The sequence below is a fragment of the Capra hircus genome, chromosome 23, assembly GCF_001704415.2.
Source record: "Capra hircus breed San Clemente chromosome 23, ASM170441v1, whole genome shotgun sequence".
In the NCBI taxonomy this organism is placed as follows: domain Eukaryota; kingdom Metazoa; phylum Chordata; class Mammalia; order Artiodactyla; family Bovidae; genus Capra; species Capra hircus.
In genome coordinates this window covers 7,047,013-7,062,696 of record NC_030830.1, presented here as the reverse complement: position 1 = coordinate 7,062,696, position 15,684 = coordinate 7,047,013, and the positions used below count along the sequence as shown (strand labels likewise).

At 49.2% G+C, this 15,684-nt stretch overlaps 1 protein-coding gene across 9 annotated transcripts in view; it reads right to left on the bottom strand.

Moving 5' to 3' along the window:
• The window catches only part of PHACTR1 (phosphatase and actin regulator 1), a 517,471-nt gene that overhangs the window by 10,804 nt on the left and 490,983 nt on the right, over window positions 1–15,684 (bottom strand). For all 9 annotated transcript variants that reach the window (XM_018039147.1, XM_018039150.1, XM_018039149.1 and 6 more), the window contains one exon: window positions 3,087–3,142. In XM_018039147.1, coding sequence (XP_017894636.1) covers window positions 3,087–3,142 — 56 coding nt within the window. The remainder of the gene's footprint in view (window positions 1–3,086; window positions 3,143–15,684) is intronic.

Sequence of the window (15,684 nt, the reverse complement as noted above, 5' to 3'; positions counted from 1 at the left end):
CGTCCCCCTGACAGCTGCATTTGCAGATGGCAAGGACAGACGGAAAGGTCTAGAGTGGGTGGTGAGCACCCAGGAGGCAGCTCAAGGGCCCTGGGTTAAAATGGACAGACTCACAGTGTATTAGAGCCAGCAGAGGCCCAAGAGACCACCTAAGCTACTGCTCTTTGGCTTGGAAATTGACAGACAGGCCCAAGGGAACTGAGGGGCGGGCTGCAAATTCCATGGCTAATACGTTAGACACACGGTCCAGCTCTTTCTCTTGCTCAAACACACCGCCTCTTCCCAATCGGATTTTGCTTGGGGGCCAGCCCTCATTACTGGTTACTTGCCTCGGACTCCACTCGGGGGCCTCCTCATCCTACAGGCCCCCTCCTGGGCCATGAAAGTCAGTACCCTGCCCTCTCATCTTCTACATGTGTTCCTGAGGTCCCTCTGATGGGCGTGGGCCCCAACCTATCACCAGTGGAATCTAGACTTTTAGTTCAAAGCCATTTATAAACTCAGGGTCATGAATTCTCAGACAGTGGGTACCAAGACAACCTCATTAGGCAAGTGGAAAAAGGGAGACCAGGAAAAGCCCTCGAGGTCATCACTGCCGCCACCACCAGACAGCTCATTGTGTGCTCAGACGGGCCTGAAGTCTCATTGGCTGCCCCCGGTGGAGCAAGTATCACCCACAGGGCTGGGCAGGCGGGGGCTCTCAAAGCTCCAGCACCATCCCCACCCCAGGCTGCCCACGTTGGTGGCCCACCCTCCTGCAACCTTAGAGACATGCTGCCTCCCGTGACTGAAAGCCCAGATGATAACTCTCAGAATACACCATTTGAGGGTATCTTCTGATGCCACAAAACATTTTTTGTTTTACAATCACAATAGATTTTAAAAAAGAGAAAAAAATACACACACACCTATTTCAGAAAACAAAGTGTCAGAACGTGGGAGAAGACAAAGAACCAGCAGGAAAAATAAGTCTTTCCAAAAAGTTTTGAAACTGCAAAATGATGACCCTGTTTGAATTTGGTCAAATGGTCTTTCAATTTGCAGCTATTCACACAGGACATGACGGAAGAGGCCAGAGAATGGAAGGGAACCATGGGGGCAGCTGGGTACTCTTTGCTTCCCTGAACCTGAGCCCACAGGCTTACACGACACAAGCAACCAACTCTACAACCCCAGCATCTTTCTGGAGGGTGAAAAGAAAGCAACTCGAGGGCCTGCTTATCGTCTATCGGGGATCTGGGCAGATGAGACGCGGGAGCTGGTGCCTCTAGGGAGCCAGGTGAGCTGGGGACTCCCTGCCTTCTCTTTCCAAAACCTCTGTCGGCAGGTTCTGAACACATCTTTTGAAACCTGAACAAGTCCCCAGAAGGGTTCAGCTTCTTCACAAGTAAGAGTCAGGTTAGGGCCAAGGTACAACGTAGCCCGTCAGAGCACAGAGTCCTTCGGTGACCACGGAGGTGTGTGAGGCGGGTGGCGGGGCAGAGGAAGGAGCAAGCACGCTCACCGGATCTCTGCGTTTAGAAATCAACGGCCACCTGTTTGTTCTTCCCTCTGATGTGGACAGTTTTTAGTGGGTCAGGATTCAAGTGGGGACAGAAAGGGAGACACAGAAGCCAAACGTTTCCCCAACCAGGGAAGTCACCTGAAAGAGTTCTCAATCTGTTTCAGCTCAAAGTAAACTCTGGAGAAACTCTGAAAGGCACCCCTGGATTAGGAAGAACATAATCACATACACAACCTCCTAGAGATCTGGGGAATAGATCAGGTGCCCTGAGGCCCGAGGAAGGTCAGGGCTGACGGTGCCACCCCGGAGGTGTGAGGGAGTGGCCACAGCCGAGAGCAAGGGGCAGGATGTGGGCATAAGGGGGATGCTCTGGGCCACACCCCCACCCCAACAACACAGCCTCCCCAGGGGAAACGCAACAGCCAGCCACACGATACTGACCAAGTCACAGGACCACGATGAGGAAGGAAGAAAAGGAAAATCAAGAACATTTTTGTTTGGTTGCGGTGGAAATACCCAGTCACTCATGCAGAGGCCTCACGTGACACGTGTGTATGTGTTGTGTGTGTGTGTTGTGTGTGTGTGGTGTGTGTGTGGTGTGTGTGTGGGGTGTGTGTGTGGGGTGTATGTGTGTGTGTGTGTGGTGTGTGTGTGCTTTGTAAAACTGCATAGCATAAATTTCTCTTTTCTGGAGAGAGAAAGGGATGGGTGTGTGGGGAGAAAGGGTCTGAATTAAACTAAAAACATCTGTTGACCATCTAGAGGGCAGTGTTGATGACAGTATCCTGCAATGAAGCAGAGGGGTTTTATTTTTCAACTATTGAATATCTTCCCCCCTAAACTGAGGAATGCTGGTTGGTGTCCGTGAGATGATTCCTTTTAGCATTTTTAAAACAAATATTTTAAGCACCACATGGATTTTCTCTACATACTCAAATTACCTCTGTGTCCTAAACCAAACAAGAGGCTCGTTCGTTTTTTTCTGTCCACAGATAAGAGTGACAGTCAGACTTTCTGGAAAGAGAGCTTCAGCAGCTATTCCAGAAGCTGGCTATGGGAGGCCCAAGAGGAGGCCAGAAAGGATTTCCACTGGAAAATGCTTTCTTAGACTTTCAACTGACTGCTCAGAGGGAGGGGGGATTTTATCAGCAGCAGCCAGCTGCAGCAGAAAGTCATCATATCCTCTGGTTCTAGTTTTCAAATGGCTATCTGCCCTATTTTAGCCATCAGTATCATATTTGCAGTTTTTAAGCCAATTTGGCTTTAAGGCAACCCCAGCTCTCATTTAACAAGAAGTTATCTTGCTTGAACTTTCCAGCTTCTCGGACTCTGCAGCCCACTCAAGGGCAGGTTTTTTCTTGGAGACCCTGAGCTCCTCATGAACCAAGTGGATTCAAAGTTGCTTTCTCTGTGGGGAGGCTGTCTCGGGGGGTCTAACACACAGGGGTGAAGCCTGCAGCACCAGAGAGGGTCTCGATCCTTTCCACACACACACACGGGAGAAGCCCAGCGGCTTGCTGTGATATACCATCACCAAAGCGATCATGAAACCTCAGCATTTGCCACAGGCTCTGTCACTTACGTTTCAAAATGTTCCTCTGCTCCAGTTCCTCCGCAGTCGGCCTCTGGCTCAGTCGCCTGCGGAAAAAATCCAGGAAAAGTTTTTGGACCATGTCATAGCCTCCCTGGGTCATTAATCTCCCCGGCCGTCGCAGATGCAGGAGGCAGAGTCAGAGGCTGGGGTGCCTGTTCCATCCTGCGCTCTCAGAGACTGACGCTCACCACCAACGGCTCCTCAGTTCCTCAATTTCAAGCCCAGGAAAGCCACTCGGTGTGATGTCACGTGGAGCTGACCCTCCTCCCTCTGGCGGCCCCTCCCCTGCCCTGCTTCCCCGGCCTCCAGGCCCGTGAACTCTCATCACAGAAGTCTCATTCTTTCGCTGGGGCCTCCTAACTTTGAGATCATGGCCTCTGCCTTTCTCCCCTGACCCTGAGGCTAGAGCTTGCCTCTTGCCATGTCTGTGCAGACTCAAAATACAAAGAGGCCCATGGCCCCGGGGAGTCGGGAGAAAGCAAGTCTGTCTGCAGAGAACAATAGCTGCTCTTCTGATCCCCACCCATCGCCACCAGAGCCTCATTAGACACGGGATGACAAATGAAGAGGAACAGGGGTGACGCTTGGTGCCCGCATGTAATTTAGCCACAGCAAGTGAAGCATCACAGCTGGGATGTGAACTGGCTATGATGCCACAGCAGGGGGCGGGGTCGGGCAACAGGCGGGTCCCATGCAGGACGGAGACTGGGAAGGACACCCGAGAGCAGACACATGTTCTCAGAGACGCTTTAGTGGATCTGACTCCAGAGGCAAGGGACACAAAAGCAAAAACAAGCGGGACTACCTCATCCTAGAAAGCTTCTGCACAGCCAAGGAAATCATCATCAAAACAAAAAGGCAACCTACTGAGCGGGAGAAGACAACTGCAGATCACATACCTGATGGGGGTTAAAATCCAAAACATATAAAGATCTAACACACATCAACAACCAAAAAACCAAATGATTAAAAAATGAGCAGAGGAGCTGAACATTTTTCCAAGAAGACACATGGACGGTCAGCAGGTGCATGAAAAGATGCTCAACATCAGTGGTTACCAGGGAAAGGCAAAGGAGAACCACACGGAGCTATCACCTCACACACGTCCGAATGGCTATCACCGAAGAGACCACATAGGACAAACGCTGGCAACCACGTGGAGGAAAGGGACGGTGGCACCCTGTTGGTGGGAATGTAAACCGGGGCAGCCATTGTGCAGAACAGTACGGAGAGTCCTCGGAAAGTTAAGAATGGAACTACCATACGACCCAGCTAGCCCACTCATGGGTCTTTGTCTGAAGAACACCAAAACACTAACTCAAAAAGATAATCTGTGCCCCTCCGCTCACTGCCCTATTATTTACAGTAGCTAAGTGGTGTTGGAGAAGACTCTTGAGAGTCCCTTGGACTGCAAGGAGATCCAACCAGTCCATTTTGAAGGAGATCAGCCCTGGGTGTTCTTTGGAAGGACTGATGCAAAAGCTGAAACTCCAATACCTTGGCCACCTCATGCGAAGAGTTGACTCATTGGAAAGGACTTTGATGCTGGGAGGGATTGGGGGCAGGAGGAGAAGGGGACGACCGAGGATGAGATGGCTGGATGGCATCACTGACTCAATGGACGTGAGTCTGAGTGAACTCTGGGAGATGGTGATGGACAGGGAGGCCTGGCGTGCTGCGATTCATGGGGTCGCAAAGAGTCGGACACGACTGAGCAACTGAACTGAACTGAACTGAAGATGTGGAGACAACCTCAGCGTCCACTGATGGGCGACTGGATGAAGAAGGTGCGGCCCATCCACAGTGGAATATTATCCAGCCTTAAAAAGTATGAGACCTCGCCATTCATGACATCACGAAGGTAGTATTCTAAGTGAAATAAGTCACACACAGGCAAACACTGTGACTTCACTCCTACGTGGAATCTAAAAGACTCCCAAACAAATGAACACACACAATAAAAACAAAACCAAACAGATACAGAGATCAGAATAATGGTTACTGGGGGGAAGGGGACTGGGGGTGGGCAGAATGGTGAAGGGGGTCAACTGTACTGTTGACAGGTGGTCACCAGACTTGTGGTGGTGATCACTCTGCAGTATATACAGATGTTGAATTATAATGCCGTATGCCTGAAACTTACATTGAAAAAAAAAAAAAGAAAGAGGAGGACTACATGTCCAGATGAAGTTCCAGGAAAGATCACACAATGGGCTTCAGCATCACAGATATGTTGGTATTTTTGAGACTCTTGGAAACTATTTAACAATCCTGCAATTAATTATTCAGTTTTCCACTTCCCTCGTCGGGATGAGGTATGTGTGAGGTGAGAACACTGTGGAAGGAGTCTGAGGGGCCCCCGAGTCCTTCCAGGAGAACTAAGGGGTAGACAACAGTGCTGTTCTAGCAGCAGAGGTCATAGTCCCTCCCGAAACATCAGCAACTGGCGTCTAGAGCTGGCAAGATGTTTACATCACGGGGGCTTCCCTGGAGGCTCAGGCAGTAAAGAATCCACCTGCAATGTAGGGGCCCTAGGTTCGATCCCTAGGTGGGGAAGAACCCCTGGAGAAGGGCATGGCAACCCACTCCAGTATTCTTGCCTGGAGAATTCCAGGGACAGAGGAGCCTGGCGGGCTACGCTCCAGGGAGTTACAAAGAGTCAGACATGACTGAGCGACTAACATTTTCACTTACATCATGGATACTAAGAGAAACCAGATTCAAAATGAAGTCCACGGAGTTGCCAAGTATAACTGTTTTAAACCCAGTGCTGACAGCTGATTCTATGATGTTCCAATATCGTTGCCATACAGGCTGCACACAGGGAGTGGGCCTCAATGACAGAGAAAGGAGTTTTGATAGGATATCTGTCTTCAAGGCGCTTGGGAGCACCTTGGAGATGGCTGGAAATGGTTAATCCCAAAATGTTCTCAAGTTTATAAGAACATTTTCGTATCTATTCTTCATTTTCTAAAACATCCCATGAAGGTATGATTTATCTGCATTGATAAGGGCCAGCTGGGTATCTGGAAATTCACAATTCTCGAGGCTCTAAATTTGGACTCAACAGTCTTCCTGTCCTTTCTAAAACAGCATTCTCCAACTGCAGGGGGGAAGCTGAGATTACACAAGTGAGCAAGTCAGTGTCATAGGTCTGGGATGTAACTCCTGACTCCACTTAGAGTGAGCTTCTTAGAGTCTCTCCCTCACTTTTCCATTTATTTTTCTACCAAATACGAGTTCCTTTTGTAGGGATGCACAGCCACCTTTGTGGGACCATTTTGGAAAACCAAGGTTTCACAGGAAGCTAGGGTTTGGGGATAATATGTTTTGAAGAAGCCCTTCCAGATTCAAAAGTGGGGGTCAGTGTTTTAGAATCTTATGCCCTGAAGTGTCTGCAGAAGGTTTGCTCACTGGCTTGTGCTAAGCAGCCCATGGATCCCACGAGCAGATGCCTTGCCTGGTTCTTTGCTGGCCTTTCTTCTTTTGTTTTTCTTACGTGTCATGTTTGGAGGGGACGAAACAATGAGTGACTGAACTCTAACCAGAGAAAATTCTGCTATTAACTAGGCAGCCTTATCGTTAAATACACATGATTTCACATGAGGCCCTCTATGTTTCATTTCTCTTGAAAGGGTCTGAGAATAATACCCAGGCTAATCACAGCTATAAAATGCAGCTAAGTCCTCCCAAAGGGCATGTGCTATAGTTAGTTGTTTTGACTTTGAAAATGAGATTTGGTAGGAGAATGATATTGTGGCTTAATGACAAAGTGCTAAACAGCTCAGGAGTTAGGGGACCAGGGTTCTACTCCGGGCTCCACCCTGAAGCCACCTGGACAAGGTAATGGACCCATTCAACTCTATGTTTCCCTCTCTGCAAACAACAGGAGTGTAAATGAAAAAGCTAACGCTGACTTAACGCCTAACATGTGCAGGCATGCTCTAAGAAGCACACACACTAATTCGTTTAATCCTCAGGTCAGCCCCTTGAGATAGCACTACCAGCATTTCCACTGTACAAAGCGGGAAACTGAGGCACAGAGAGCTGTGTACCTTGCCCTGACTGGGTGAGGGGATGAACGTTTCAGATTTACAACATATCACTGTTTGCTGTACAGAGAATGGGCTGGGAGATGCAAGAGGCAGTCTGAGGAGGAGCCCTGGAGGCTACTGCACGCCTGGTATTGGACGATGGGCACCTGGGCTAGGCTATGGAGGTGGACGTGCAAGCTCTTTAAGGGTCGAGTTGACAGGCCATGGAGACACAGCGTCTGTGGACACTGGGGAAGAAGGACGTATATCGCATAGCTCTCAAGTTCCATAACTTACGTGGCTTGACGGACGGTTATGCCATTCACTGAGAAGGTGGGGAACACTGGAAGGAAACCGGGGCATTTGAGGATGGGGTGAAGGATGGAAGGGGACCATCCTTCCATCTGAGTTTAGACCTGTTGAGTCAGAATGATTGCACAGCATCACAGTGGACGTGTCCAGTAGGCAGCTGGGTCTACTGAGCTCGGTGGAGAGGAGAGGGTTAGGCCAGCGACAGAAATTTCTGGCTAGTCTGCAAAATAGATACTCTCTGAAGCCAGGGGAATGGAGAGAGCATGGCATTAGGAGAGGAGAGGGCCTGGGATGAAGCCTTACAGAATTCCAATAATTTAATGCTAAGATGAAGGCAGACAAATCTGCCACGGGGTTTGAGGAGGGGCAGTGCACAGAGGCAGAATGCAAACTAGAAAGGTGGCACCATGGAAGCGGAGGAAGGAGACGGGCATGGCCAACCAAGTGGCTGGCACGCTGAGAGGTCAGAAGAGGCCTGAGGAGCCTGCCCTCGGGGCGGAGCACCAGGGAGGCGATGAGCAAGCTCACCCAGAGCTCTTTCGGGGGCAGTGGGGACGGAAGCCAGGCTGCAGTGGGTGAGAACAGGGTGAGGAAATGGACCCAAGAGGCACGGGGGACTCTGCCACGAAGCCGGCTTTGAAGGGACCAGAGCGCGGGAGGGGAAGGGGGCTCAGAGGAGGTTTATAGTTTCTAGTGACTAGAGACTGCCTGTATTTAATGGAAAGAATCCAGGTTAAGAGGAAGTGGTGGTGACAGTGAGGAGTTAAATAGATGAGGAGGGAGAAGGCTCTCTGGACAGTGCAGGAGTTCTGGGAAGGCAGGAAGGGCTGGGGTTCTAGGGGCAGAAAAGACCTTATCTTTCAGATGGAGGAGGGACAGCTCTTCACTGTGACAGCAGGAGGTAGGAAGGAGGGTGATGTGTGGAGGTCTGTATGTTTCGTATCAGAATTAAAAAGGGCGTTGCCAATTGACAGCTTTTACTTACTCTTTCAAGTTGGACAATAATAAGGATGACTTACAATAGTTTAAAATATTACTTTTCCTTGAAGGGTTTGTCTTTGATCAGAGCCAAACTCATAAAGCAAAGGGATAAAGTTCTAGCTTCAGAATTCACCATTGGAATTTTAGGGGAGTCCCCCGGGCAGCCCACCATCTTTACCAAGTAAAGCACCCATCTGCTTGGTTCCTCTTAAGCTTGTGCAGAAGTGTTGGTTAGTAGCTGAGCACAGTTACTGTGCTAATGAAGAGGTCAATTTTATGAATAATCCTGAGGAGCTAATTTCAAGAATATAAGTAGAGATGCCCTCTGAATGCATTAGAACTCTTACACTATCCTCACCTTGACAGTAGATTCAAGTAATTTTATCTAATTTTAGACTAACATTAAATTAAAATTCCTCCTGATATCTAGACACGACCCTTCATATGCTAGATGACACAGAAAAACTCCCACTTGGGGAGTTTAACTTTTATACAAAATGAATTACCCAAAAGTAAAACTTTAATGTCCTTTTCAGTGATCTATTTAATCAGCTCTATTATACAGGTGACCCTGGTTTATACAACATCTCTGAGCAGCGACACTGTTTCCACACCTCAGATGACTTCCTCTTTGCCATGGACCACAGCTTAGAGATCTCCACTTACTGTGAACCGAAAAATTACCAACAGAAAGTGAAAGTAAAGGTGATTCAGTCGTGTCCAACTCTTCGTGACCCCATGGACTATATAGTCCATGGAATTCTCCAGGCCAGAATACTGGAGTGGGTAGCCTTTCCCTTCTCCAGGGGATCTTCCCAACCCAGGGAACGAACCCAGCTCTCTCACATTGCAGGCAGATTCTTTACCAGCTGAGCCACAAGAGAAACCCACTTGAAAAATCACTAATTCCCATTTAAATGTCATTTGCCATCGATTGCCATGTATGAGCCTTCTATTTTTCTTCAAAATGTAAGAATGGATATTATCGTTTTTTTAATCAGTCTGAACAATTCCATCTTTATCACCAACCACAAGAGAAGAGCAAACAAACTAACATTTTCCTGTGAACTAAACACACCCATCCCCAAACAAAGGGCATTCGGTGCTGGCCTGGAAGGAGGAGACTGCCAGCAAACAGCGGCGAGATGCTTTAACACGCGCAGAGCAGCATGTCAGCGTCCCCAGAGAAGTGACACGGGTGCTGGCGGTTTGGCCAGTCTGACGCCAGCAAGGGTTCGTCCTGCCTCCCAGAGCTAATGGGTTTTCCACAAGCTTTGGAATGGCAAGGTCACAGCTTTCATTAGTCTTTACAACCGCTTATTGTTCTGAGGGCCCTGATTTTCAAGCCTGGATTTCTAAAACTGTGTCTGCATTTCAGGGCGGGGGGCAGGGTGAGGGGGTGGAAGCTGAATTGACTTTGGTTTCTTCGCTGCATCTCAGCCGCGGAGGGAGGCAGCTGCCTTTTCAGATGGATGGAAAGAGAAAAGCGCAGAGGTGCTTGTGGAGAAGGACAGAAAGCAGGGCCCTCTTTCCTGAGGCAGGAAGGAAGAGATGGGGTTTCCTGAGATGGGACACAGGACAAGTGGAGACAGGCGTGGTGGGGCCAGGGGCAGGGGAGGAGCTCTGAATCTTGTCCCCTTGAAATCTGTCTCTCGGAACCTTTCTCTAGCACTTGTCAGGGCCACGTGGGCTGGGGCATTTCTGTCTGGGCCCTGTTCATCACCCCATCCCCAGTCCCTAGGTGAGGACCGAGAACATAATAGGTGCTCATTTAGTCATTATTAAACCCAGATCTGCCCACACACGCTCCCTGGATGATTCCTCAACACTCACGATGTCAGTTAGCGTCCACACGCCAATGACTCCAGATCCGACATCCCTAGCCATGTTTCTGAGCTCCAGATCACCTTTTCAATCGCCATTTTAGACTCCTACAGGCTGTCAAAAGTAACGGGTCCCCAAAGAATTAATTTATCTTCCTCTTCTGGGCAGGTAGTTTTTCCAGCTGGATAAATTATTTTGTCCACCAATAAAATCCCCTCTCCTGCCACAGTGAGCCACCCAGGAAACTAGGAACTATCCCCTCCTCTGCACTTCACTCTTGGTGGCCACTCAAGCACCAAGTCCAAATCATCTCTCATCCCATCCCACCACTGGCCCCTCCAGAAAGCATGCCGCCAGCCTATCGAGAATGGTCTTTGTGAGGGGTAAATCTGATCACCCCACTCCCTGTGAAAGCTATGCACGCCTTCCTGGAGTCTGAAGGAAGGACTCAGAACATGCAACGTCCCATAAAATTCTTTATGATCTTGCCACTTGCGGAGAATCTCCCCCATCCTGTCCTTTAGACATAACCACCTCCTCTTGGATTTGCAGATTTGCATGCCTTTCCTTATGCTTGAACATTCTTTCTCTTCCTCTTTGTCTGGCTAACTGGCAGTAATCCCCAAGATTGCAGCTTAAACCTCAAATGTCACTTCCTCTGTTCACCAGCCTTTTGGTTAAGGTGCTTCCATGGCGTGTGACAACAGTCTTGCGTCTCTTGCTATATCCTGGTCCTTGTGATTCTTCCATTTATGCCCATCTTGTCCCCTGCAGCCCAGGGCTGAAGCTTTGGAAGGCGGGACCACGTGCCCCGCTCACCAGCTGGACTGCGTCCTGAAAGCATAACCTCGAAAGGGCACAGAAGCCCCCACTCAGAAGGGTCCTGTGCTAGACAAGACAGACCTAAGAATACAGACTTCTTCATCCACTCATTCATTCACAAAATACCGAGGGTCCGGATTTCCCCAGTGCTCTACTTTGGTGGGCCTCAATATACAACATACACAACACCTGGTTACTCTTCAAAGCGAGGTGACGGACGCGAAGCTGGAGGTCGGCCCAGGACGCCTCGGCTCGTGCCTGCTCTGATGAGACACTTGAGTGACCCACAGGGGTCTGTGCAGCTCACGCTCTTTTCCTGTTCCCCGCAAAGGCCTCCCGGCATCTGGGGGCCATCAGCACCTCCCGGGAAGGGGAGGCTGAAGGGCCTGGCTGACACAGAAGCAGAGAGGCAGGTGCCAAGCACCCCTACCTCCTCTCTCTTCCTTCTCCAGGACCACAGCTATTTTCTTACAGCTGCTCTTGGGGCCCCTTCTGAGCTCCTATTTCTGGAAAAAAATCACAACTCGAGTTCAGATGAGACTTCATGCTGTTTAGAAGCCTGGAGATGGAAACACAAAAACTCCCCAGGGAATCTCAAACGTTCAAGTGGAGGGGATTTCAGTCACCTGATTCTGCCAAGTCTTCTGTAATTCCCCCTTTGTTCAAAGTCTCATTTCCATACTGTTTCCTGGTCTGTGATGCTACAATTTTAATGTATAGCTTCATTTTAAACCAATAGCTCTGTTGAATGAAAGACTGGTAAAGAATGTAGGTATTCTTATTAAATTATAAGTGCTTTCCTAAGGCTTGATAATATTTCACAAAATACTACAACTTCCACATCTACCTACCTTTTCCAATCTATCTCATAAATGTATATGTATTTATATAAAAAAGTATATATATACCCTGTCTTTTTTCTCCCAGCAGCATGGTAGATTTCAGGAATGTCGAACCACTTTGGATTTGCCTTTTTGCACTTTTGGAAAATCTATTTGCTAATTCAGAAATAATCAGAAAAGACGGAGTTCTAATCATATGTATGCATGTTCAGTCACTCAGCTGTGTTCAGCTCTGTGCAACCCCATGGACTGTAGCCCACCAGGCTCCTCTCTCTGTCCATGGGATTTCCCGGGCAACAATACTGGCATAGGTTGCCATGTCCTACTCCAGGCGATCTTCCCGACCCAGGGATCGAACCCAGGTCTCCTGTCTCCCACACTGGCAGGCGGGTTCTTTACCACTGCACCACTTGGGAAGCCCAAGTTCTAATCAAGGCAAGGGTTTCTTTTTCTAGGAATGGATCTACCAAATGGGAAAGGCAAAGAGGAAAGAGAATGCAAAAATGGAATGTGATATGGTTGCTTCAACAGGCTTGACCTTCACCATACAGGAAATGAATATCAACGCCTTTACTCATTTCTTGGCCTGATCTACACAGTGGATTGGGAGATAGATCACTTGTAAGAAGAGACTATATCCCATCCAGTATGTTCCCCAAAACAGACCATGAGTTCATAGCACATATTGACCACAGCATCCTCAGGTCGCAGCCTGGGGGACAGCAGGCCTGTCTTCTCTCTCACTGTTGTGTGTGTGTGTGTGTGTTACACACACACATACACATCCTGTTTTTTTATTTCCTTGCATTCTGTCCACATCAGATATTCAGCATACACACACATCACCCACACGTGCAGCTTTACTCGCTTCACGTGCACTTGGGCGTGTGAGAGCGGAGGGAAATCACAAGCTCACAGCAGCACCAGCCAACAGGCAGGGAGCTTCTCAACACCAGCAGGCACGGGGGAAGCCTGGGCAGAATCCGCCAGCAGCGTTGCCCATGACGGCAGGTCTGTCACCGGAAGTGCCAGCAAAACCAGCTCCTGGGGCACAAGAGCGGCTCCCACGTCCATCCCGAGGGAACCGGCTGACGTAGACCCGCCCCCTCAGGGAGGCCTGATCTCCTCCCAGCAGAGCCTGACCAGCATGTCTTTAAAGAGCGCTAGCTGTACTTTCTGAGCTTGTCTGGAAGCAGAATCCTATACACGGCGGACAGGAACACTCGGTCACTCAGAGCCCTGAAAGCCATCCTTCCCAGCCAGACCAGCCTCCCCGGAGAAGCAGGTGGAAGGCTCTCAACCAGAGCCACAGCACCCTCTCCAGAAGATGGACATTCCTGACATTGTGTGTCTGTGTGCGTGTAGAATACAGGTGTCTTTCCTTCGTGCAGTAAGTGTTGTGTTTATACACATCCCACACATCCACAGTTCTGAAATCTGCTGGGACCGCGGCCACAATATCCCTTCATACCTGTGTGAAGCTCGGTTCAGGTACCACCCTGTCACCTGTCCTGAGGCTAGCGATGGGTGAGGCCGGCCCGGCGCCCCAGGAGTCTGTGCTACTAGTCGACTTTCATTGGTGTTCCTCTCACTAACCCCCAGCTCCTCCTGTGGGGCTTGGAGTTTAGCTACAACAGCGAAAACAAGAAGACACTCACCACCCGTGTTGATACTGATGTCCAAACAAGGCCGGCCTGGCAGGGCGTGTGGCCTTCCTTTCCTGAGGACAACGCCCATCTTCTGCTATAAAATGATTCCCTCTGAACCCTGTCTGTGGGGCCAGGCCCTTCCACACTGGCCACCAGCAGAGCGACCCTGCTTTTGCTGCTACCTGGGTGTCCTGGGAGTAGCTTTTCTACTTGCTCCAGTTGCTGCTGCTGCTGCTAAGTGCTTCAGTCGTGTCCGACTCTGTGCGACCCCACAGATGGCAGCCCACCAGGCTCCCCCATCCCTGGGATTCTTCAGGCAAGAACACTGGAGTGGGTTGCCATTTCCTTCTCCAATGCATGAAAGTGAAAAGTGAAAGTGAAGTTGTTCAGTAAGTGTCCGACTCTTCGTGACCCCATGGACTACAGCCCACCAGGCTCCTCTGTCCATGGGATTTTCCAGGCAAGAGCACTGGAGTGGGGTGCCACTGCCTTAGAATAAAAAAAAATGGACTTCATCCCTGGTATAATTTTTAGCATAATATGACGCTTCAGGGGCTTCCCTTGTGGCTCAGCTGGTAAAGAATCCACCTGCAATGCGGGAGACCTGGGTTGGGAAGATCCCCTGGAGAAGGGAAAAGCTGCCCCATTCCAGTATTCTGGCCTGGAGAATTCCATGGACTGTATAGTCCATGGGGTTGCAAAGAGTCGGACACAACTGAGCGACTTTCACTTTCACGGTGCTTCAGACTTGGACAAGGTTGTATGAATTTACAGCTTCTTCATGGGAAACACCTGAGCATTCTGAGTGATGCTGTTGACTGTGGGGTGAGAATCATATTTCACGGGTTGTGGCCCCAAATGGCCACGTGTGGTTGAAAACTGTCAGGAGGGAGCGCAACACGACAGAGGAATGAGATGGAGTGATGCTCCGAGGACGCGGCAGGCTCCACCGCACTCAGCTCCCACAAACCTCAAGGAAGCACCTCCCGGGTCAGTCAAGAGGGCGTGCCCAGGGCTTCCCTCGGATGGGACATTGCCTGGGCCGTGCAGGGTGGAATATGCAGATGGCAGGCTCACTGGTCCAACCAAATTTGGGGAGGGCAGCTCTGCAGGGTCTCCTTTTAATGAACCTGTCTCAACATCTTTCAAGAGGGAGCCTAATAAGTTATAACATGAAGATAAGCATCCCCCATGGCTCAGTGGTAAAGAATCCACCTGCCAATGCAGGAGACATGGGTCTGCTCCCTGGCCCAGGAAGATCCCCTGGAGAAGGAAACGGTAACTCCGTCTAGTATTCTCGCCTGGGAAATCCCATGAACAGAGCAGCCTGGTGGGCTACAGTCCACGGGGTCGGAAAGAGTCAGACTCAACTTAAGACACTAAACAACAACACCACAAGGGCTCACAACTGTCCAGAGGAGGGCTGCATTTACTGCGGGCAAAATTCCCAACATCCTGATTACCTGTCAGCACCGTGCTTATCTGTCTGCCTACTTTTTTCCCAAAGGCACTAACAAGGCTGCCCGTTTTGAAGAACTATTGTTTTAATGGTTCAGTGGGCATGGAACATAAAATTTTCATGATCACACTTCCTAAAATAGAAGCGCATTCACTTGTATTTCAAAGGAATTGCCTTCAGAATCAGAGGGAAAAGCGATTTTCCAGGGTTTGGGTCTTTGGATGGTGATTTTTCCTGTTTATATTCTGTTCAAATTACTATTTAGTTATTAGCATATATGCAATTTTCAAGGCTATTATAAAAAATCTTTGCATTCTAAACCAAGAAGAGGGAAATGGATATAATGCAGATAAATAAAATGAATTACTCTTATTAGCATTTTGCATGAGAGGGTTTTTTTTTGTTTTTTTTTTTTTGCCAGTAAACAAAGATGGTTCAGGGACCCATGAAAAACTGGTATACTGCAAACATCTCAGTTGTAATCCAGTTCTGCAATTTAAATATTCAGGATTCTGTGCCAGCACTAATAGGAGAGCTGCAGAAAAGTCACTGACAGCCAAACCGGTGGCTAGATTCGGTGGATGAGGCAGAAAGAGGGCTACACACCATGGAGATTATTCTGGAGACCAGAAATGCCAACTTCACCAAAGAACGAAGAAGTCT